Here is a 26,488-nt window from a genome sequence, read left to right as displayed (position 1 = left end):
TAAGAGGGATTTGTGGAAGTTGAAAACAATTATTAGCTCCAAAGGCATGAGATTTGTTGGGTTACACATGGTCGAGACATGACATGACAACATGACACGTAGCATGGCACACAATAAGACACATGGGACGTTGTAAGTGGCTGTCTCGACTTGGCTAATAAATGAAATTGTGGTTTTCGATAGTTTAGCCTTTAAAGATGATGCTCTAGGAGGAATTCTTCAAATTGTGGCATGCAAAAAATATATTTCTATAATTAATTATGATTTTTGAAAAACCAAATGTTTGCTCAAGCATATGTGATGTTTTCTCTTGTTCGAATTGAAATGGTTTAGAATGTTCTTTAAAGGGAGTGGTAATTGAAAGATGACAATTATAAGGGATGGTTAGGCTAACATGCTAACGTAATGAAACATACTTGAAGAGCACCTTAAGGCAAGGACAAGACTTAAATGGGTTAGCACAAGGGTGCAAGGCCTTATGCAAGAATGAATTGGTCATCGACACGATGCCATAGATAAATATGGTTATACATATAGTTGCATCAATGTGAGGGCATTGCCAAGAAGTATGGTACATGACACAAGTGTCGCAACACATGAGGTAGGGCATGAGAGGAAGCCTTGACATGTGTTGGCACAATGGACACAATGACAAGGGCCACAACATAGAACATCCATGGGTGCAATTTCATGGTAAAGGATGAGCAACCATGGTGTAAAGCATAATTTGTGGCACAGGGCAAGGGTTGAGATGTGCTAGTGACATGATGAATGACACCAATCATATGTCTTGAAAATAGGCTAATGGATACTGATTTAACATATGGGTGACTTTTGGGATCGACACTTAGCCCAAGGGTGTTACACATTGTAGATATATGGGCATGAAAGTAAGCTAATGGAGGGAACTTGTTAAGACGTGTCATAATCCAGACACATCTCTAAATGAGCTACGATAGGGAGAATGTAAGGATGCGTCATGCAACAAGTGTTAAGATCCAAGGAAGGTAATAGATGGGACAACGGGTGACCTCAATAGAATGTTTAGAAGCAATTGTTGGACATGTGGTAATACAATAGGCAAAACACATTAATATTAAGGTGGAGAAACCGAGGCTATCTCTCCTTAACTTAGGAAAAGGTCAACCCACTAAGTACACAAAGCTCACGAGTAGGCAAACATGGGAGTAGGGAGTGGTCACTGGTTTAGCGTACTTATTGTTCATGTATAAAAAGGTTTTCAAGTTTAGAATGCAAAGAGAGAGACGGAGAAGAGAGTTTTATCCAAGGCCAGGTCATGTTTACTTGTTACTATTTAAATAAAAAAATAATAAAAGTACGTGTATATGAGAGCAGTGGGTTCGTGTTTCCTCTTTACATGTAACTTTTGTGTTTTCATGTTCATTTTTTCTATCTTGTGCTTGATTAGTGGAAATCTTAGTAGGATTTTCAATAGGTTGGCTTAAAAAAGTCCAAGCATGCACCTATGAATATCTTGATAATTAAATGTTGTATTTAATGTTTTGTCTTATAAAGCTCAAATTGATGAGATAATAACCTTGAATGAGTTGTAATGTTGGATGTTGACTTATAAATTAAGAAAAACACCTAAGAAGTTCTTAGAGATATCTAGAGCACAAGGAGCCACTACAATGTACTTGTAACCTTAAAAAAGTTAACGAGTATATTAACAAACCATTGTTTGTTGTTCCCCGTGGACATTAAATTCACTTGAGAGTTGTAAACTTCATTTGATGAAGTCACCATTTTCCTATAAGATGAAAAATCAATAAGATTCGGAAAAGGGAAACCTTGTCAAATGCCCCTCATAAATGTTTGATTATGCTTACATTCATTATTTAGGCAATGGAATAGATTCTATAACTTTATCAATTACTAGAACTTTAGGTTATGTTTGGTTCTTGAAAATTTTGAGAGAAAATGCAAAGGAAAGAAAATCAATGTTTTCAGAATCGAACCGCACATTGAACTGGAAAAGTTCTAGGTTCATGATGCACTGGTTGAACCAGTGGTCGAACCACGGTCGAATTGATGACGCCATAAATATATAATTTATATTTTATTAAAATTTAAAATAATTTTAAAATATATATAATTAGAAATTAATAATATTTATGATCTTATTTATTCATTTTTATATAAATGTATTAATATTTTAAATTTATTAAACAAAATATATATAATATTTAAATATAAAAATATATTGAAAATGGTAAAAGAAATTGTATTTAATTATTTAAGTATGAAGACATATTGAAAATGAAAAAAAAATTATGTAATTTATATATATATATATAAATTGTTTTTTGAAATAAATTCTAACACATTGAGCACAGAGAGGTGGGTGTTGTAGTTGCAGTTACATAAGATGAGGGGAGACTTCACAACATTGCAAGAGGGTGGGGTAGGGGCGTTTTGTTGTCACAAGGTGCCGTCGGAGGAGCGACGTTCCATGAGTGGCAACTCCGTGCCAACGATAGTGGGTGGCTCCCAAAGAGGTTGTCGAGGGGAGGGGAGTGAGAAGTTGAAACACCGTTTTGATACTGTAAAAATAATAATAATAATAATTGAACTGCCCGGTTCGATGGGAACCGGCTAATCGGATTGTTGGTTCAACCTTTTTCCAGGTCAATTGATCGGATCGAACCGGAACCGTAATCGGTAGACGGTCAGACCGACCGATCCAGTCTGATTTTTAAAACCATGAAGAAAATAGAGAGAAAAAGTACAAGGAAAGAAAAAAATGAAGGAAAATAAAAAATAGATATAAAGTTAATAAATTATTTTTATGTGCTATTAGAAATTTATTTCATTTATTTTACCTCATCGATGTAAAGATTAAATAATTTGAAAATGCACATTTCTTGGTAGTTTGAATTATATTTAATTTTCCTTACTATTTTTCATATGACAATCAAACATAAAAAAAATTATTTTCCGTAACATTTTCTTTAATACTTTTCAAGGACTAAACATAACTTTAATGAAATAACTAAGGACCTGTGAAATCACCATTTCTAGAACTTTATCAATTTCATCACCCTCATTCGACACGTAAAACATCACAAGAAAATCAATTTACAACCAATAGATCATATACAAACAATCATTTTCCATGCTTAATTTATATGATAAATCACAATGTTGTGTTGCCCCAATATATTGTGAAATATTATGAGAAATTTTTATTTAAAATCTTAAAAAAACATCAAATATATCATATAATGACAAATAATAAATTCGAATGATAAGTTGTGCACTTGAAAATTTCATTATGATGGCAGTGATATTATTGGAAAAAAGGAATTCCAATCAAGAGCATTAGTGGAAAAATAGGTAGAAAAGGAAAAAAAAAATTATGACATTTTTCCAGTCCTCCACATATAGAATAAGGATTCTTCCTACCCTTTCAAAGATCTTTCAGTCCTCCAATATAGCTAGCTATTCATTATGCTATATATATATATATATATATATATATATATATATATATATATATATATATATATATATATATATATATATATATATTAATAATTACGGAATTGACATTTTCCTTTTTTGAAAATGTTAGGGGTTGTTTGGTGGTTTAAAAATGTTGGTTTTAAAATTTTCTAACACTCTTTAACCGTTATTATTTGGAAATAATTTTTTAAAAACAAAGTATTAGGAGTTGTTTCCACCAATTTTTAAAAATAGAAGGGAAAAAATGGACTCATTTGATCATATTTCTTGAAATTTATTTTTAAAAATTATTTTCAAGTTTAAAAATAATAAATAAATTTTAGAAAACATGATCAAAATCGGAAATATTTAAAAAAAATATTATATGTAAATGATTATTTAATAATAATTACTTCATAAAGACTATAACTATTGATTAGGTTATAAGAAATTCATTGGAATAGTAACTTTATGACTAATACATTGTTAGGAATGCCTATCCACAATAAAATATTCTACTTTTATATTATAATTTATTGTGTTAATAAAAATAATAAATATTAAATAATGCCCAATATATTATGCATTATTGCTTTAATTTTCATAAAAAATGTTGATTTTATAACTTAAAAAAATTACCCTCTAGAAATATTATATATAAGTTTATAATTTTTAAACATAATTATTAAAATAGAATTATTTGTCGAAAACGGTTTCTATTTTAATAAATAAATAAATAAATAAAAATAAAATAATTGTTTTTTAAGTTTGTGGCCCAATTTATTTATTTTTTTTAAGAAAAAAAAAAAACAATCCCACTTAAATATTATTTTCTCTAAAAATAAATAACATGGGGACACATTAGGAAATGGAGTAACCAACCATCTACAATTGTGAGACATATCTCTTAGTGTGATAACCACCCTTTTATTTTAGTCTTCTTTAATGGGAAGAAAAGAAACATACAATACTCCCTTAATTCCAAAGGATAAGGGTCTTTACTCTACAAAAAAAGGTTTATGAGTTTCATCGATGTATTGGCGTCAAAAGAAAAAAAAAATGTTAATTCCAAAGGGATAAGGGTCTTTAATCTACAAGAAAAGGTGTATGAGTTTTCATTGATGCATGAACATAAGGTTTTGGAAGGATTTGCCAACGAATCCTTATTTTGTGTTAATCTAATTGTCATGACAAAAAATATGATATTGGAGTTTCATTTTTATTACTTGCAATTTTGGAGATTTTCATAACATTATTAGTCACCTACAATAATAATAATGATAATTAATATATTATCATAATTATATTAATAAGATTTAATTTCATTCACCTTCTCAAATGTTTTAGTTTAATACATTTAACCCTCGTATGTTTGAAAATTCATCATGCAATCTCTTTTTGGAGTGAGAACGGAAGGAAGTGAAAATAAGAAATGAAAAGGATAAATGAGGTATTTGACGAAATTTCAAACCTATGAGAACAAAATGTATTTAGATGAAATCTCAGGGAAGATCAATGAAATTAACCCTGTTAATTGCCAATGAAATGAAGTTTCATTCAAGAAAGGGAGAATGTGTTGATACAAATTTAATTTCATGAAACACTCCACATTTTTACACATTAGAGACCATTTTCATATTCGTAAGAGTGGGTCTTATTAAATGAATTTTAACCACATCTCATATAAATGCATTTTTCCTTCAAAATTGCCCAAAAGTTTGTATTAAATCAAATGGGCTGAATTACCCCAATATAATTTTGAGCATAAATTTTCAACTAACAGATCCTATTTATTGATTTTTAGGACAAGTTCAAATTTCTTTGGAGGCAATTGGGACAGAAGCAAAGAAACAGAAAATGACCCACTGGCAGTGCCCATGATATTCCAATGGCAATTGGGCATCCAAGGGAGAAGGTGCTTTCTGGCTTTCAAAGGCAAACCTTTTGACAAGGCCCCGGAATATAAGCCAAAAAGAGTGATATAAAAAACTAAGAAAAGAAGAAAGCAAGAGAAGTAACCCAGGGGAATTCCCTGTATTGAGCCCCAAAGAAATCAAATATTGAAGAAACAACGTGGGGGGAGGAGAATCTCCCTTTTACAGCCTTTTCCCTTGTATCTAATGCTTAAAGGCTCTGCCTAATCCAGTGGTTTTGCCTGCTTCTCTCCTTTCAACCGAAAGGGAAAAAGCACTTTCGAATAGCCTATAAAGTATGCATCCTCCATTTGCTAACTAGTGAGAATATCTCCCAAAACACGATCTATAATTATAAAGTAAGCACCCCCCATTTGCTAACTGGTAAGAATATCACCTAAAGCATGGCCAGGTACAAATAGTGATACTTGTTTTTTGGACAACAACAATACAAAAGTCCAGCATCTCACAGGAAGACTATTGGTGCAAGTAACTGTCAGAAGGCAAAATGCATTTGAGCCTACCAAAATTGAACGGCTGCCAACTATTCTTTCAGGGTTAGTACCATTGCTGACAATAGCCAGTTTTAGTGCATCATCAGCCTGCTGCAATTACTTAATTAGGGCCTAGTAGATTTAGAAAGCATTAATCTGTACATAGGGGCACCACGATCTACAACGTGCTGTTCCCAATCTGACCGAACACCGAAAGGGTTCTCCTTAAGCCATCCTTTTCTGTCAGTCTCAGCACTGTCTTCATTGTGCACAACAGAGAGTTTGCCCTTGCCATATTTCAGAAAATGTTCTTTCATTCTCACTGCCACTGCTTCTATGTCTGATTGCAGAAAGACCTGGATTGTCAAGAATAGTAAGAAGACATGCGAAACAAACAGCCACTCACTAGTCATAACCAGTCAGTGCTTCTCAATCCTTGCTTATTAGTGAAACTTAGAAAAGCAGAAAGACAGGAAAAAAATAAAAGAAATAAAAAAACTCAATCATACCACAGCAAAAAGGAGTGCTTCCATCATTTCACTGAAAAAAGCATTACTCAAACAACTAACATACCCCTGATTTTTTGGTGAAATGATGGCAGGGTTCTATGTACATCAAGGTAGACTGCAGCGATTAGTAAAAGCCCAAAAAAGGAGATGATTCCAAACTCCATATCGGTATTGACTTCCAATTTGACCCAAAAATTTAATTGGTAGCTTAACAGAATATCAGTCTTTCTTATTAAGATATCATGAGTTTGATTTTTATTCCTCGTTTATTTGACTAGTTATTGAGCCCACATGCAGGCAAGAGAAGACAGGATGTAGGGGTCTTAGCCCAATTCGGATTGATATATTTTTTTGGGCTGTTAAATTAGTGATTTAACAATATTATATACAAGATAAAATAAATTAAGCCCAAGGGAGAGAGATTTCGACAAATTGCATTACCTTTCCATCAGATGCAAGCAGATCAGCTACTGCTTCAACTAATGATCTTTGCAGCATTCTCCATCTATGTTCTGGTTTGTTGAAATCAGGGTTTGGACACTAAATGAAAAGAATCTTTCTTAAATTAGAGAGGCACCGAATCTTAGTGGCAGCATGCAGAAGAAGGAATGAAACTACGAGAAAAACGCAATCTAATAAACTGTGGAAGAGATTAAAAATAAGTAGCTGCTAAGAACAGGCCTGGAAGCAACTTAAATGAAGAATGACATCTGATTGCCACTAGATTGATATCTGTTGGCTCACATTAAATTCATTTTTTAAAATAAAATATAGAGGAGAAGCTGAATTCAACTTAATATTAATGTTCCAATCTTCAATTTCCAACATGATATTTGGTCAGTACATAATCTGATAAGCCATTCTTCCTCCAACATGGGTAAAGGTGAACTACTCTCTTTTCAGTCAATACAAGTGAAAACCAACTACAAATCTACAAGAGCTTCATTCATTTGAAGAAAATTCAGAAGAGAGAAAAAAAAAAAAAAAAAAAGGGAATAACAAATGGTTGCGGCTGCAAAAGCATTATTCATGGGAACCATAGCTGTGGTAGTAGTGGCAAAGACTTTCCTTGTGGAAAAATTTGGCAATAGATGTGATGATAGCAGCAGTGGAAGCAGTAGAAAATGCCAGAGATGTCAGTGGCAGCTGGGACATAGTTTGGCAGAATGATGGCAACAGTGGAGCAGAACAATAACAATGGTGGTCACAGTGGAAGTGTTCTAGCCTTGTCAGTGAAAAGAATTGTGGTGATAGGTGTGCTGTGTCGGGGGGACAAGAATGGTTTGCTGTGATATATAGATGGTGGTGGCAGCAGAGTGTAAAGGACAATGGCAGTGGCAATAATGGAGCCACCTGCAGTAGTGTCAGAAGGAAAAATGACAGCGATATAAGCGGTGTTAGCAGGCTAGCAGCAGCAATGGATTGGTGTTTAGTTTGGGGAAGCATGCTTACAATAGTAAGGACAACAGTAGTGATGGTGATAGCAGTTGACCAGGTGATCTGATGGTGTTGGAGGGTGCAAATCATAGCAGTAAGTTGGTGGAGGGATGGCAGATCTTGGATAATCTAGGGGACCCCACTTTGGGAGACCAAAAATCTGGCTACCTGATTATGACATTTGTCTGATGATGGTGCTTCACTAGAGTTCATGACTCCATGTGAAATTCAAATAAAAACTAAAGAATAAAAAGCTAGCCAAGTATACTTTCATTTGCTGTCTCAATTGTAACGGCAATTAAGTCCAGACTACGTGGGGTCCACATTCAGCAATATGAACAACCCCTATGTGCGAGTATTTCAAAGTTATGTGGTGAAGAAGGAATAACTTTCTAGAGTCATCAAATATTTCTAGTGTTTCTAGTGTCATCAAATCCAATACGAAATGATGGTGCTTCTTCACTATGTAAAGGTCATTGCCTATAACAAGCATACCAAATATACCGTGGTTTGCTTTCTCAATTCTAATGGCATCAGCTCCATACTAGGCAGGCATCACATTCAGCAATATGAACAACCCCTAGGTGTCAGTTTTCTAAACTCATCATGTAAGAATATTTATGAATCATGTGCATAAGTTCTGAAAGCAACAAAAAGGACTTCTCAGCATTTTTCGAAAATGGATTCTCAGCATGACTAACAAAATGCAGTTGATTGCCTAAAATGTTTTATCAACCATAACACATTTCTATAATAAAAGAGAAACATGTTTTCAATGAATACGATCATAAAAAATGGATTTTCATACAGGAAAAAACCAATCAAAATCAGAAATAAACAATTTCACAAATAATTGATTTCAGTACAATATATTAGTAGGAGTCTTTTAGCTCAGCTAAGTTATACTTAACGTAGTGGAAGTCTAAAATCATAACAGGGCAAAGAGAAATCTCTGAAAGTGTTTTTGGAACATTCTCATCACTCACCACTGACATAATTGGTGAGAATACTGATGACACAGGGAGACTCCCATGGTAAGGAGCCATCTCCATGGCTGCTTCTGAACCACAAGTTTGACCGCTTTGGCTTGGTGTGCAGCCCAAAACTTGAAACTTATAGTTGAAATGTGACCACTTGTGAGCTTATTGTCACAACCTGCTCAAAATGAAACCTCACTTTAGCTTATATATAAGGGAGTGGAAAGCTTCTACAACGCTCTGGAGACATCCACACATCTTCATATATGAATGGGAAAAGGTGGAGTGGTATGGAGAATTCTAGAGAGTTCCAGAAAACTCTTGTACATTCTTGTACATAGCTTGGATATAGGCTTGCATGTAGCATTCTCTAGAGAATTCTAGATTTTTAGGGAACCTTAGGCACCAAGCACTTGAGAACTCTCCAAGCATTATATGGTGTTCTTGTACAATACAAGCTTTATTCTTCCTCTCTAAGTACTTCTTCCTTTGTGTATTCTAGCTTTTGAGTCAAGTAGTTTAGCTTAGCATTGTGAGCTAAGATCAGGGTAAGGCTGACTTAGCGACTTCAAGAAGCTTGAGTTGTCTAAGTACCGCACATGAGCTTAGGAAACACCTAAGTCTAAGACAAGTGGTACTAGACATGTCAAGTTCCAACTTTGAGGAGATGACTAGAGAGAAAACCCGTGGAAGGAAGACTAACCCTACCACATGTGGTGGGGAAAGGAAGGAGAAGTCCTGTGATATCATTGCTAGCATGGAGGCAAGGCTAACCGAGGTGGATGCTCGTGAAGGTATGGACTTGATTGAGCAAGCTTAAAGAGAGACCTAGAAGATTTAACATAATAGATCCAAGACCTCAGAGAGGGGATGCTACCCTTAAAATTTCAACTCGTGTCACACGAGGAGTTCATATACTACTAAGATAAGCTCATAAGCATGCTTGCTAGCCTAGAGTCAAAGGTGAAGACCTTAGTCACACGTATGGAGACTAGTGATTAGGAAGTACATTAAGAGTTGGCCATTTATAAGAGTACGGTTTCTGCCCAAGGGATGCTAAAGAGCTAGACAACTTCTTATGACACATGGAGAGGTATTTTAAGGTGATAGCATTGACAGATGAAGCCACTAAGGTATGGACCTGGGACCCTATTACCTCATTGATACTACTACTATAAGGTGATGTTGAAGGTTTGCCAATATGGAGAAAGGCACATGCACCATAGACACATGGGATGCCTTTAAAAGGGAGATCGAGAGGTAGTACTACTTGAGGATGTGGCTTACTTGGAAAGTAAGAACATGAAGTGTGTCAAGCACATGGGCCCAATCTATGAGTATGTCAAGGAGTTCTCTACACTTATGCTTGAAATCCTTAACATGATAAAGAAAGAGCTACTGTTCAATTTCATGGACAACCTACAAAGTTGGACCGAGCAAGAGCTAGGATGCCATGATGTCTAAGACCTTGCCACGACCATGGCAATAGTGGAGTCCTTAGTGGAATACAAGAGGGGAGACTCCTCCAAGCCAAATCCACCATCAAATGGTAACCATGCCAAAGATGGGGGAGACACGAGATCAAAGAGCTATAGTACTACTTAAGAAGAATCAAGCAAGACCTCTAGTGGTAAGGAAGGCAAGGGTAAGAACAAACAAAAGGAGTTCACGTTGAGGACTAACTGCTTCTTATGCAACAGTCCACATTGGGCATAAGACTGCCCTAAGAGGAAGACCCTTAATGCCATGATCAATGAGAAAGAAAAGGAGGGCAATGCTTATGCTAGGTCGATGCGTCTCCTAAAAGCCCTTAAGACGAAGTCGGTGTCTAAGACGTCTCAAACCAAAAGGTTAATGCATGTAGAAGCTCATGTGAACAATAAGCCGACCAAGGCCATGGTGGACATGGGTGCCACGCACAACTTTCTCTCTATGGATGAGGCAAAGAGACTAGAGCTTCAAGCATCCAAGGAAGGTAGATGGCTTAAGGTAGTCAACTCTTCTACCAAGCCACTACAAGGTGTAGTACACGAGGTAATGATATACATCGACAAATATGAAGGCAAGATTAACTTTATAATGGCACTAGTGGACAACTTTAAGGTGGTGCTAAGAATGGACTTCCTATGGAAGGTCAAGGCGGTGCTACTACCCTTCTTATGCACAATAGATATCCTAGATATCTTGGAGGAGGAGACACCATGCCTAGTCCCATCGATCACTGAAGGTATGCCTAAGACCCCCTTGTTATTGGCTATGGAAGTAAATAAAGGATTGAAGAAAAAACGAGTGACCTATCTAGCTACACTAAGGGAAGAGAAAGAAGATTCCGTAGGGGAACCCATGCCTAAGGAAATCAAGGTAGTCCTTCATGAATTTAAGGACGTAATGTCGCTCGAGTTGCCTAAGAAACTCCTACCAAGGAGGGAAGAGGATCATAAGATCAAGTTAGAGCCGAGAATTAAGACTCCTTGCCATAAGGTCATATAGGGACAACACCGCTTAAGCCGGAGAAACTAAGGAGACAACTTAAGGAGTTGCTTGATGTAGAGTTCATTCAACCTTCTAAAGCTTCCTATGGTGTTGATGTTGTTCCTAAAAAAGCACAATGGATCCCTACATATGTACATAGACTAATGAGCACTTAACAAGGTGACAATGAAGAACAAGTAGCCTATCCTACTCATTGTTGATCTATTCGATCAGCTTGGTAGAGCAACATATTTTACAAAGCTAGACTTGAGATTGGGCCACTACTAAGTCAGGATTGTAGAAGGGGATGATCCAAAGACAACTCAAAATGGTCCTTATGAATTTTTAATGATGCCCTTTGGACTCACTAATGCACCAACTATATTCTACACCTTGATGAACAAGATCTTCCATCCATATTTCGATAAGTTTGTGGTAGTGTACTTAGACGACATTGTTGTCATAGCAATGCCTTGGAGAAGCATGTGGAGCACCTAAGAAAGGTATTCAAAGTTCCAAGATAAAACGAGCTCAATGTGAAGAAGGAGATATGCTCATATGCTGAGGAAGAAGTGAGCTTCCTAAGGCATCGCATTGAGGATGGAAAGTTGATCATGGATGACAACAACGTTAAGGCCATCCAGGAGTGGGATCTGCCTACTAAGGTACCTTAGTAAGATACTTTCTTGGCCTAGTTAATAACTACTAGTGGTTCATCAAGGGCTACTCAACTAGGGCAGCTTTGCTTATTGATCTTTTGAAGAAAAACAAGGCATGAGATTTGGATGATAAGCGCTAACAAGCCTTTGAGGATTTGAAAAATGATGTGATAAAGGAACAGATATTGGCACTTCTTGCATAGCAAGGTGTTCGAGGTACACATGAATGCATTTAACTTTGCCATTAGAAGGGTTCTAATGCAAGACAAACATCTTATAGCCTTTAAGAGTCGCAAGCTCAATGACACCAAGAAGCAATACATGATGCAAGAGAAAGAGATGATTGCCATAGTCCATTGCTTGGGCACTACATACTAGGGTCTTACTGCATGGTAAAGACAAAAAACGTTGCCACCAGCTACTTCCAAGCATAGAAGACGTCGAGTCTTAAACAAGCATGACTTCCTAGCAGAGTTTGACTATACATTACAGTACAAGCTAGGAAGTGCTAATCATGTGGTTGATGCCCTAAGTCGCAAAGTGGAGTCACTAAGCCGCAAAGTGGAGTCAACATCTATGACTAGTCAACCCCAAGGAGAGTTGATGGATTTTCTCAAAGAGGGGCTACAATATGACCTATTGGCTAAGAGTCTCATCACCTTAGCACATGAGGGGAAGACTAAGTAGTTTTGGGTGGAGGATGACTTACTTTATACCAAGGGGAGATGACTTTGTGTTCCTAAGTTGGGTAACTTGAGGAAGAATCTGATCAAGGAGTGCCATGACACCAAGTGGGCTGGTGTCATAGACACATATTTTACCTTAAAATTTTCACGTTAGTATGTGCTTTGAAGCCCTTCAAGCTAGCTTATTGAAAACCCACATGAGCTTTTAACAAAGAACAACCCAGAAAGATTATACAAGGCCCAATTCCCTGACTTGCATTTTATTTCTTCTCTAACTAACGATACATGACATAGCTCAAAAAGACTCCCACAATCTTTTTGGCAAGTTCATGCTCTCACTCATGCTATGTTTTGAGAAGGCTCTCCCACTCTATGTTCTCTCTTTATACCTCTACATATCACCTCATGTGTTTTTAGAAGGCACTCCAACCCTCCTTTTATAAGTGTGGTACCGACCATTCTTTACTTGACTAGGAGTAAGCAATCTTAGTCCTATTCAAACTACAATTACAAAAAGAATCTGAACTCCTATTCAAACCCAAACTATAATTAGAATTTGAATTGAACTCTCAACTTTCAAATGTCTTCGCCCATTTCTCATCCATTTGAAACTCCTCAGGCTGCTACCTTATGCATCAATCCACTTTCCCCTTAGGTACTTGGTCTGCGGTGCAACACGTCTTCCTTGGTCTTACCCTAATACTAAGGCGTCTTTCTTGTGTTCTGCCTTAAGTCTGTTTGCTCTTATGCCTTTAGTGTCGATCCACTCATGTGCTTGAATCGGTCTGTGCATCAGATCAACTTATTATAACGTCTTTATAACCCATGTCAAGTTGGGGTCGACGCCCTGTAAAAAAGGATGCAGCAACAACGGAACCGACTTAAGACATGATGCGAGATGTTACGCACAAAGGCGCAATGCCTTCTTGTGCACAGATGATGAGTCATGTGACTTGTTACACCAAGAGAGGATGGGACATGGCATGGCTCCATTGTAGCAATAGGAAAAGGCGCGAGCATAGGATATGAGCAAAGGGTGGTAGTGACCCTTACCAAAGCATGCAAGCATGGACAAGGAGCCTGGGTGTGAAGTAACCCATGGGCGCGATGACATGAGGCATTAGCATGGAACAAAGACAACATGTTGCCTCAACATGAAGGAGACTCAGATGTGTAGAGAGGGGCTTGGCACGCACATGAGCCGAATATGTAGATGCACACGGTAGCAGCATGAAGAGTTGGACTAGAAGTAGGAGTACAAGTCAAGCATGAGAAGGAGTCTTGATTCCTATTGTAATTGTAGTCTAAGTAGGACTAGGACTTCAAGTCTTAGTAGGAGTGGTTGGTGCCACAACCTATCAGAGAAAATCCAAGTAGAACTTGGATGTGTACTCCTAGTTTAACAAGGAGTGAGTGACACCACTCTATAAATAAGGAGGATTGGCGAGCCTCTTGACAGAGATATTGAGAAAGAAAAATGAAGGAAGCATGAACTTACCAATGTTATTATAGGAGTCTTGCTAAAGTTGTCTTTTATTTTTATTCAAGGAGGTAATAAAATACAAGTTGGGGTTGATGCCCCGTAATCTGGTGTGCCTTACTCATGTTGGAGGCCTTGCATTAAGGCCCCTTGATGTGGCCATGCTGATTACTATTCAAAAAGTACATAGTTTGAATGATAAATACAATATATGTTACATCTTTTGGATGGTAATCATGTCCTTTTTACTCAATTGGCATGTTGGTACTCTTGCAATTTTACTAATAAATGTTTTGAGTTGTGAAGTGATTTTTAAGGATAAATTGAAGTGAAATTGACAAGAGGATATGGAGTAGCATTTTTGTGGAAAGAGGGAAATGAGGATGTTTGGAAGAGGAGCCATTCAAAGAAAGATGAATTGTTGGAGTGGAAATTGTCTTGATAAGAATGCACATGTTAAGGTGATTTTAGCATACGATTCTCGCATGAAGGAAGCTAAGTTCGCATATCCATGGCGAATTGGACCAGCAAGGTTAAATATAAAGAACATTGTGGTTGAATTTAGCATGCTATATGAAGTTGGCATAGTCATGCCAAATATAGAATCAAAGATGAGTTCAACAAGGGAATTTTTGCATGGGAAAACAGGTGATCTCGTATGGTCTTATGATTTTAATGAAATTTTCGCATGGAGAAGGCCAAGTTCGTATGTCCAGACAACGTGACCAGAAAGGTGCATTATGCAGCTTTTTGAAAGCTATTTGGCATAGTTGTTATCAATTTTGCATACCCATATGAAACAATAAATTCTTATGCGAAGAACTCGAATTGTGACATTTGATTTTAAAAGAAGGTTCTAGATGCTTTTTAGGATGTTGCCATGTGTTCATTTGATGATAGAGATATAAATATGAGTTGGAGATTTTCATTGAAGACTTTTGGATCTTTTAATCAATTCTAGTTGTTTGGTATTGGAGATTTTATGATCAAATACAACTTTATTTTATTTTCTTTTATTTTCTCACTAGCCAAACATGTATTGGGAGGTCAAATCTCCAAACATGAGTGACTAAATCTCATTTTTTCGAAGGAAGGAGAATCTAGAAGCGAGATTTATGGTGATTTAGAGAATTGAAGCTTGAATTGTCAAGGTATTTTGATCTAATTGATTGATTAATTGAATTTTGGGGATTTTTTTTCTTGAAATTATCTTGAATGACCATTACAATGCAAACTAGGTAAATTCATTAAATTCTTAAATCCAAATTTAATGAGATTGGCTAGTTGCATTGTATAAATCATTGAAAGATAATTTGAATATATGAATTGAATTAATCTTTTTGGATTAAATTACCTAATTAGAAGAAAAATTAGATATAAACTACAAGCTAAATAAAAAATCGATTTAGATGAAAAATAATATTTTTAATCTAACTTGATGAAAAATAGATCTCAATCCCTATTCACCATAGAGATTGTTTCCTAGAGAATCCTAAATCCAAGAATTTTTTTTTCGTATCAATCTTCTTTAAATTTGATTGTTTTAGAATTTTTTTTTTCTTTCTCTCGATTTGAACTCATTGTCATTTTCTTTTTTTATCATGATTTGTCAAATTTTCAATTGATCAAACTCATTTTTTTACTTCCTATTTAAGTCTTAATTACCAGGATTGATCCATCCTAGTAGATGATACCTAAAGTCACTATACTACCGTAGCTTTTGCTAAAAACCATTTTTTATAAGGTAAAAGTTATCTTAGCATAATTAAATTAGGTTAAAAGTTTTGTTTTGATATGATAAACGACAAAAATTCATCGATCACACACCCCTACCCCTAAAGAGCATTTTGGGTTATTTCAAAAGTTTTTGAAGGAGACATCACATATGTTTGAAGAAGAATAATAGATTTTGTTGAAATTTGGCATTCAAAGTTAGGGTTTTTTAATTTAGGAAAGTATTTTAGGAATAAAGAAGGAGAGATCATTTAGGATGATTCAGTTTCCTAATTTTAGGAGAGAATCAAGCTAGATTGATTTTTCTTATTCAGTCAGTTGTGTATATATATGTGTATGGTGTGTACCTAAAGAATCAATAAAGGAATTCAGAAATTCTTCATGGTATCAGAGCCAGTTTTCTGAAACCCTAATCCCTTCTGGCCACCTCGTATTCAGGCCATCATTCATTCCGGCCAAATCTCTCTGGCCATCTCTCAATCCGACCATCTCTCATTCCGGTCATCAGTCCCTGTTCTCAGAGCCAAGGGGGAAAACGCTTTCCGGTCGGTCGAATCGTCGTCAGAAAAACATTCACCGCCGGCGAACTTTTCCGGCGAACTTTTCCGGCGACGGTTTTTTTCACACCACAAGGAGCGTCTGGAAGAGATCTACAACTTTTCCAAAAACACCGGAGCCAAAAAACCATCCACGCGCCTCCCACGCGCGTTTTTCCGGCCGGCGACTGCATCTCACGCGCCGGCGCGTGAGGGCGCGTGAGCCACTTTCCGGCGACGCGCTTCCTACTCCAAGCTCGCCTGACGCCGACCAGCCACCCTACGTACCTGTTTCTGCCATCCAAGCCCTGCACGTGCCTCTTTTGGGGTCTTTTTGCCTCCGCGAGCCCTCCGATCAGCTTTTCCGACGTCCTCCGGCTATTTTTCCTCAACTCCAATCCCTGCACGTGCCTTGGGAAGTGTTCTTCTACCTTTCCGGTCCATGACGAAATACGGAATGGCATCATCACAAGTATCCAGCGTCACGTCACCAGAATTAGGAGGCAGATCTGAAATTCCAAACCTTGGTGGTAGTGATTCCTCTCCTATTCTCATCACAGGACACAAATTAAATGGCCATAACTACTTACAGTGGTCACAATCTGTGTTGCTGTTCATTTGCGGTAAAGGAAAGGATGAGTACCTCACTGGAGAAGCAGTCATGCCAGAAACTACAGAACCGGGTTTCAGGAAGTGGAAGATTGAAAATAGCATGATCATGTCATGGCTTATCAATTCCATGAATAATGACATAGGTGAAAATTTCTTGTTGTTTAGGACTGCAAAGGACATATGGGATGCAGCCAAAGAAACTTACTCAAGTTCTGAAAATATTTCAGAACTTTTTCAGGTTGAATCAGCCCTACATGACTTCCGCCAAGGAGAGCAGACAGTTACTCAGTATTACAACACACTCACAAGGTATTGGCAGCACCTTGACTTATTCGAGACTCACTCATGGAAATGTCCTGATGATGCAGCAACATACAGGAAAATTGTGGAACAAAAGAGACTGTTCAAGTTTTTCCTAGGACTAAACAGGGAATTGGATGATGTTAGAGGCCGAATCATGGGCATTAAACCCCTGCCCAGTCTCAGGGAGGCTTTTTCAGAGGTTAGGCGTGAAGAAAGTAGAAAGAAAGTGATGATGGGATCCAAAGAGCAACCTGCCCCAACATTGGATGCCTCTGCCCTTGCGACTCGGTCATTTAATAGTAGTGGTGGAGATCGTCAGAAACGGGATAGGCCTTGGTGTGATTATTGTAAGAAACCAGGCCATTATAAGGAGACTTGCTGGAAGCTTCATGGCAAACCGGCTGATTGGAAACCAAAGCCACGGTCTGACAGAGATGGCAGAGCACACGTGGCTGCCAACTCTGAGAGCACCTCTGTTCCCGAGCCGAGTCCATTCAACAAAGAGCAGATGGAGATGCTACAGAAACTATTAAGCCAAGTTGGCAGTGGCAGTACTACCGGTGTAGCCTTCACTGCTAATCGAGGAGGAATGAAGTCGTGGATAGTGGACACAGGTGCTTCTGATCACATGACAGGAGATGCTACCATTCTTCAAAATTACAAGCCAAGTAATGGTCATTCATCCGTCCATATTGCTGATGGTTCAAAGTCAAAAATTGCCGGGACAGGTTCTATAAAACTTACTAAAGACTTATATCTTGACTCTGTTCTCCATGTTCCAAACTTGGATTGTAATCTTTTGTCCATTAGCAAATTGGCCCGTGATCTCCAATGTGTTACTAAATTTTATCCAAACTTGTGTGTTTTTCAGGACTTGAAATCGGGAAGATGATTGGCAGTGCTGAACTGTGTTCCGGGCTCTACCTCCTCTCATGTGGCCAATTCTCAAACCAAGTCTCTCAAGCAAGTTGCGTACAGTCTCAGAGTATGTTAGAGTCTTTCAATTCTGTGTCAAATTCTAAGGTCAATAAAGATAGTGAGATTATAATGTTACACTATCGCCTTGGTCATCCTAGCTTTGTTTACCTTGCAAAATTGTTTCCCAAATTATTTATCAATAAAAATCCAGCATCTTATCACTGTGAAATTTGTCAGTTTGCAAAGCATACTCGAACAGTCTATCCTCAAATCCCATACAAACCTTCGACTGTTTTCTCTCTAGTACATAGTGATGTGTGGGGTCCCTCCCGGATAAAAAATATTTCTGGCACTCGATGGTTTGTGACATTCGTTGATGATCATACACGGGTAACATGGGTTTTCCTTATGAAAGAAAAGTCAGAGGTCGGGCACATTTTTCAAACCTTCCATCTTATGGTTCAAAATCAATTCAATTCCAAAATTCAAGTCCTCAAGTCAGATAATGCAAAGGAATACTTTACTAGTAGTCTCAGTACTTATCTTCAAATCACGGCATTATCCACATAAGTTCTTGCGTTGACACCCCACAACAAAATGGGGTGGCTGAACGCAAGAATAGACATCTCTTGGAGGTTGCCCGGTGCCTTATGTTTTCCTCTAATGTTCCAAACTATTTCTGGGGGAAGCTATTCTCACAGCTACTTATTTGATTAACCGTATGCCATCCAGGGTGCTTACCTTTCAATCCCCACGTCAACTTTTCTTAAAACAATTTCCTCACACCCGTGCAGCCTCTTCTGATTTACCACTCAAAGTATTTGGTTGCACGGCATTCGTTCATGTGTATCCTCAAAATCGTAGCAAATTTGCTCCTCGAGCGAATAAGTGCATTTTCCTAGGGTATTCTCCAACCCAAAAAGGGTACAAATGCTATTCTCCAACCAACAAAAGCTTTTACACCACCATGGACGTCTCTTTCTTTGAACATGTCTTCTTCTATCCCAAATCTCATGTTCAGGGGGAGAGCATGAATGAACATCAAGTTTGGGAGTCTCTTCTTGAGGGTGTACCTTCTTTTCACTCAGAGTCACCAAATCCTCTTCAATTCGTGCCCACTGAGTTGTCCACACCCATACCGTCATCAGTCCAGCCATCTCCTGTGACCATCCAGTCTCCCATGCCTATTCAACCTATAGCCCCACAACTTGCTAATGAGAACTTACAAGTTTACATCAGGAGGAGGAAAAGACAGGAATTAGAGCACGGATCACAGTCAACATGTGGCCAATATATTGACTCCAATTCAAGTCTTCCTGAAGAGAACATAGGTGAGGATAGGGCTGGAGAGGTGTTAATTCCCAGCATTGATGATTCTACTCTGCCGATTGCATTGAGGAAGGGTGTTAGGAGATGTACAGATCACCCAATTGGGAATTATGTTACATATGAAGGGCTATCACCATCTTACAGAGCATTTGCTACTTCTCTTGATGATACTCAGGTTCCCAACACAATACAAGAGGCATTAAAAATTTCAGAATGGAAGAAGGCAGTACAAGATGAGATTGATGCACTTGAGAAGAATGGGACGTGGACTATCACAGATTTGCCGGTTGGGAAGAGGCCCGTGGGGTGCAAGTGGATTTTCACCATAAAATACAAAGCAGATGGATCAGTCGAGAGATTCAAGGCTCGTTTGGTAGCTAGAGGGTTTACGCAATCCTATGGGATAGACTATCAGGAGACTTTTGCTCCTGTTGCAAACTGAACACTATCAGGATTCTTCTCTCATTGGCTGTCAATCAAGATTGGTGCTTGCAACAACTGGACATAAAAATGCGTTTCTAAATGGTGACCTAGAAGAGGAAGTCTACATGGAAATACCACCTGGTTTCGAAGGAAGTATGGCAAAGAATCAGGTTTGCAAACTCCAAAAATCCTTGTACGGCCTTAAACAATCTCCCCGAGCCTGGTTTGATAGATTCACAAAAGCAGTCCTGAAGCTGGGCTATAAACAAGGTCAGGCTGATCATACTCTATTTGTCAAGAAGTCTCATGCCGGGAAAATGGCCATATTGATAGTCTATGTTGATGATATTATTCTATCTGGGAATGATATGGAGGAATTACAGAATTTGAAGAAGTATTTGTCAGAGGAGTTTGAAGTTAAAGACCTTGGAAATTTGAAATATTTCCTTGGTATGGAAGTGGCTAGATCAAGGAAGGGAATCGTAGTCTCTCAAAGAAAATACATACTCGATCTTCTTAAGGAGACCGGTATGCTTGGATGCAAACCAATTGATACTCCTATGGATAGTCAGAAGAAACTTGGTATCGAGAAAGAAAGTACACCGGTAGATAGGGGGAGATATCAGCGGCTTGTCGGGCGCTTGATTTATCTCTCACACACTCGGCCAGATATTGGCTTTGCAGTGAGTGCTGTAAGTCAATTCATGCACAGCCCCACTGAGGAACACATGGAAGCAGTCTACAGGATTCTTAGATATTTAAAAATGACACCAGGGAAAGGTCTATTCTTCAGAAAGACAGAGAACCGTGACACTGAAGTATACTCAGATGCGGATTGGGCAGGAAACATCATTGACAGGCGGTCTACTTCTGGATATTGTTCTTTTGTCTGGGGAAATCTTGTTACCTGGAGGAGTAAGAAGCAATCAGTTGTAGCCAGAAGTAGTGCAGAAGCTGAGTACAGAGCTCTTGCACAGGGAATCTGTGAAGGGATTTGGATAAAAAGGGTTCTTAGTGAACTGGGGCAAACGAGTTCATCTCCAATTCTGATGATGTGTGATAATCAGGCAGCTATAAGCATAGCAAAGAACCCGTGCATCATGACAGGACCAAGCACATTGAGATTGACAGACACTTCATCACAGAGAAGGTGACTAGTGAGACGGTTAGATTGAACTATGTTCCTACCAAGCACCAAACCGCAGACATCCTCACCAAAGCTTTACCTAGGCCTAACTTTGAAGACTTAACTTGCAAGCTGGGATTATATGATATATATTCTCCAGCTTGAGGGGGAGTGTTGAAATTTGGCATTCAAAGTTAGGGTTTTTAATTTAGGAAAGTATTTTAGGAATAAAGAAGGAGAGATCATTTAGGATGATTCAGTTTCCTAATTTTAGGAGAGAATCAAGCTAGATTGATTTTTTCTTATTCAGTCAGTTGTGTATATATATGTGTATGGTGTGTACCTAAAGAATCAATAAAGGAATTCAGAAATTCTTCAGATTTACTAAATAATTAAAAAGATCCAGAAATTCCCAGCCCTCTTGTTGCTTGTGCGCGGCCTGTTAGGTGCATGGCCCGTGTGTGCACTGCTACATGCCTGCCCCGTGCACCACCTGTTGTTTGCACTACTTGCTATGCACACACCTCGTGTGTGCAACTTGTGCGTCCAACCTATGTGTGAAACACCTCGCACCCACCCAAGTGCTACCACATTTTGCCTTTCTAATGCTACAAACCCTCCACCATCTTACCTCTTTCCTCAAGGCTTTCCCCTATGGGTACAAGTTGTTCACCCATGAGACCCTTAGTGGTTTTAGGCATATTAAAGTCAATTTGAAAGTGATTAGAGGAGACATTACCCATGCTTGAGAAGGCATAATGAATTTTAATTAATTCATGACTACTCAGAAAATCCTGCTTCCACTTGGAGTCTCCTCTTTTGAAAGTTCCTCTTCAAAGGAAAATACCACCATGCTAAAATTCCACACTTGGATTTTTGCTGAGTCAGGGTCGTGCCGTGTGCTGCCCCTTATTAGCTTTGATCCCACCTTGCCTTGGTTGTAGGCCACTCATGAAGCCAAGGTTCCATCCTATGAGGCTTCAATGCCAGATACTTCGAGTCAAGGTGTTACAATTGTTGTGTCGCGAGTGACACAATGCTATATCGTGCTGCTGTGCACACTGTTGCGCCTACAGCCGTGCATGCATTTACTCTGTCAATTGTAACATGTTGTTGTGTTGCGTGCAACCGCTCGTGCCATCACAAATGCTTCTCTCATACCACTTAGTCTGCACATGTTGCACTTGTAGCATCATTTGCTGCCTTGTTTCATTCTTAAGGTCCTCATGCATGCACAATGCCCGACCATGAGGCCTTTGGTGTCAAGTCGTCTAAGAAAAGGTGCTAATAGCTGGGCACCTTGGCAATGGCGCACAATGGCACTACTAGGGTCGACATAATATTAGCCTTAAATACAGGATGATGTTAAGGCCTATGTGAGGACTTGTCTTATGTATCAATAAGACAATGTGGATTAGCATTTACCTAGAGGTCTGTTGTAGCCACTACCCACACCTAAGTGACCATAGGAGAGCATCATCATGGACATGATTCCATCATTGTGTTACCTAAGTTAGAGGGACATGATTCCATCATTGTGGTAATAGGTAGGTTCTCTAAGTATGCCACTTTCATAGTAGCCCCTACTAACTCTACCATGAAGGAGACAACAAGGCTATTCTTAAAGCACATAGTCAAGCACTGGAGGTTGCCTGAACACATCATTAGTGATTGTGACCCATGCTTCACTGGGAAGTTTTGGACAAAACTCTTTTAAGATGATGGGGTTACAAACAGGTGGGTGGACAGAAAGAGTGAATGCTTTGTTGGAGCTATACTTGAGGCACTTTCTAAGTGTTAACCAAAGGGATTGGGTTAAGTTGCTAGATGCGACCCAATTCTCTTATCATCTACAAAGGAGTGAAGTGACCAACAAAAGCCCATTCGAGCTAGCGACAAAACAAAAACCATTGACTCCACACACCCTAGTGATGGGCTACATGGAGAGAAGTCCAATGGCTTTCAATTCCACTAGGGAGTGGCAAGAGCAGGTGAACATTGTTTGCTTATATTTAGACAAAGCCGCTAAGAGGATGAAGAAGTGGGCTAACAAGAAGAGGTGTCTCACTAAGTATTAGGTGGGAGACTTGGTCTTGTCAAACTACTTCCTCAACAGTTTAAGTCCCTAAGGTTAATGCACAAAGGCCTTGTGAGGAGATCTATGAAGGCTCCTTTCCTTATACTTGGGAGAGTCAGCAAAGTGTCCTATCAGGTGGAGTTACCCCTTCAAGGTTAAAAATCCATCTTGTTTTCCATGCAAGTTACTTGAAGCTATATCATGAAGATAAAGATGATATAAGTCGTGGGATATAAAAAAAGGCATCAATAGTTGTCATAAATACGACAAGACATCATTGCACATTGAGTCATTAGAAGATGAGGGGTGCCTCCTGCAATGGAATACTTTGTGAAATGGAAGGAACTACCAGAAAGCAAGACTAGTTGGGAGCCTACAAATGCACCATGACAATTCCAAGACCAAATAAAGAGATTCCAAGTAGAAAGAGAGACTAGGATGTCTACAACAGTGGTGGAGGAGAGTGTCATAGCCTACTTAAAATGATCCCTCACTTGAGAAAGGGAGCAGGAAACTTCCACAAGACCCTGAAGACATCTACACATCTTCACACATGAATTGAAGAAAGTGGAGTAGTATGTAGAATTCTAGAGTTCCAAGACCAAATAAAGAGATTCCGAGTAGAAAGAGAGACTAGGATGTCTACAACATTGGTGGAGGAGAGTGTCATAGCCTACTCAAAATGATCCCTCACTTGAGAAAGGGAGCAGGAAGCTTCCACAAGACTCTGAAGACATCTACACATCTTCACACATGAATTGAAGAAAGTGGAGTAATATGTAGAATTCTAGAGAGTTCCAGAGAACTCTTGTACATAGCTTGGATATAAACTTACATGTAACATTCTCTAGAGAATTCTAGAATTATGAGGAACCTTAAAGGGTTCTAGATTGTTTCTTTGGTGTCTATAAATAGGAAAAGGCTCCACTTGGTCAAGGCACTGAGTTTTTCAAGCATTCTAAAGTGTTCTTGTACAATACAAGCTTCATTCTTCTAAAACTCTTTTAAGTGTTGCTTCCTTAGTGCATCCTAACTTCCGAGTCAAGTAGCTTTTCTTAGCATCATGAAGTAAGATCGGGGTAAGGATGACTTAGCAACTTCAAGAAACTTGAGTTGTCTAAGTGTCACATGTAAGCTCAGGAAAAACCTTAGTCTGTGACATATGGATCCCTACAATGGATCACGTTAAATATTTAAGAATGTTTTCAATTTTGAATCGAAAATTCATCAAATAATCCCACTTTTTAGTATTTTGGAAGATAATAATAAATGGAAAATTCTTGTATGATAAAATTGGTTTGACAGTTAGTTGTGAGAGATGTGTATACATATATCTATATATATATATATATATATATATATATATATATATATATATATATATATACATATATTAGGAAAAACAAAATTTTAGATTATATTTTAGTTATTTATTGACCACTGGACTTTAATTTCAACACATGGGAAATCATATAAGAGAAGAAAAATAACAAAGAAGAAAAATAAAGAACATATAAGATCATCTCTCAATAAGCCTACTATTTATCATCTCCAAGAAGCAAATAAACATTTACTCTACAAAAATCAAATTTTTGTATCTTTGTTATGCAGAGTTAACACACAAGAACATGGATAATGGCCAAAGGGGATTGCAAGGTTAAACTAACAGGTCCAGAATTCTAAAATAAAATAACATGTTATAATGCACATGTGTCTTACTACCTGTATTGAAACAAGAACCAAGTCTCCAGGGTAACTGGAAACTATTGATCTGAATGTTGATGTAGCATTTGTTGCAATGAAGTATCTAACACAAATAAAACCAAAAACATAAACATGGCCATGACAATGAAACAAACAAAAACAAGTCCATACATTAAATTATCAAAATAAAAAAACATAGCTAGGAAAATTGATTGGATAATACAAATCTCAAGAAAATAATTCAAAATCAAAATAATAGATAACTAGAAGGTCTTGCGAACTTCTTAAAGCACATGACAAATTAAAATTGAACAGTTGTAGCTCTCTCTTTGAGGTAACTGGAAAGTATATATGCATATATCATAACAATTCTATGGTTATCTGGTTGGAGCCAAAATATGTGCTCTTAATAGTACATATACATTATGATTTACGCATTAGAAAAGGCTTAAATCACCGAACTTAAATTGATGCTAAGACCTTAACTATGAATCTAACTTCTATTTTGAGCTTAATTTCAAGTTTAAGAGATGAAAAAAATGCTAGGTGTAAAAGCTATTTTCAACCAAAGTAGAGTAAGTAGTCAATTGTGCCTAAAGAGAGATTCAAGACTTGGAAAGCATTAGGAGGGGTCCATGTAAGGGCAAAACAAGGGAGTTACGAGCACTAGATGAAAAATGAATTGTATGTAGAGAGGTAGAAAGCAAAGCAACCATGAGAAGGAAGGTTTGAAGCAAATGCAATTAAGCTCAAAATGGATCGAAACTCAAACCTAGTAGCAACAAATACATTGACTTTGAGGGAAATTTTGGAGTACTTCCCATTATCTTTTTAAGGCATGCCACATATGATCATATGGATTTTCACATGACTGCAAAATGCACCAAAAGAATAAAATGCTCAAGAAAGTGGGGAATATGAAAAATGAATTGTATGTAGAGAGGTAGAGAGGTAGAGGGCAAAGCAACCATGAGAAGGAAGGTTTGAAGTAAATGCAATCAAGCTCAAAATGGATCGAAACTCAAACCTAGTAAACAACACATACCTTGACTTTGAGGGAAATTTTGAAGTACTTCCCGTAATCTTTTTAAGGCATGCCACATATGATCATATGGATTTTCGCATGACTCTGCAAAATGCACCAGAGAAATAAAATGCTCTAGAAAATGGGGAATGTGTGAAAAGCCATTTTAGCATGACCATGCCAAATCGCCAAAAGAATGTTGAGGTACCGCCAATCCATTTCCATTTTGTATGGCCTTTATTGCATATATTAATGACATAGTTTTGATGGGAAATGACCTTGCAAAGATAGATAGATTGGAGAGACTTGTAACTAGCTAAGGAATTTGGAATCAAAGACCTCGGAAAGCTCATATACTTCCTAAGGCCTAAAATTGCACACTCTAATGAAGTAATTGTAATCTCATAGCAAAAATACATTCTAGATCTTCTAAAGGAGATGGAAATGAGTGGTTGCAAACCAATAGAGACTCCAAAAGAACAATCTCACAAGTTGAATGAAGGAAAAGGAAGCACTCCAATGGATAAAGAAAGATATCAATGCCTAATGGGAAATTGATATATTTAGCACACACAATACCTAGCACAACCTATGGGTGATTGTGGTAAGT

At 37.8% G+C, this 26,488-nt stretch overlaps 1 protein-coding gene across 1 annotated transcript in view; it reads right to left on the bottom strand.

Annotated features, from left to right (window-relative positions):
* Nucleotides 1-5,708: 5,708 nt before the first annotated feature.
* Nucleotides 5,709-26,488, bottom strand: part of LOC117919860 (phosphoglycerate kinase-like) — a 44,310-nt gene continuing 23,530 nt past the window's right edge. The window contains exons 12-14 of the mRNA XM_034837136.1: nucleotides 24,873-24,957; nucleotides 6,823-6,921; nucleotides 5,709-6,228 (exon numbers count right to left, since the gene is read on the bottom strand). Of these exons, the coding sequence (XP_034693027.1) occupies nucleotides 5,998-6,228; nucleotides 6,823-6,921; nucleotides 24,873-24,957 (415 nt within the window). The 3' untranslated portion in view covers nucleotides 5,709-5,997. The remainder of the gene's footprint in view (nucleotides 6,229-6,822; nucleotides 6,922-24,872; nucleotides 24,958-26,488) is intronic.

This window comes from Vitis riparia, chromosome 8 (genome assembly GCF_004353265.1).
Source record: "Vitis riparia cultivar Riparia Gloire de Montpellier isolate 1030 chromosome 8, EGFV_Vit.rip_1.0, whole genome shotgun sequence".
NCBI lineage: Eukaryota > Viridiplantae > Streptophyta > Magnoliopsida > Vitales > Vitaceae > Vitis > Vitis riparia.
The sequence above is the reverse complement of the archived record's forward strand: the minus strand, read 5'-3'. Positions and strand labels throughout refer to the sequence as shown.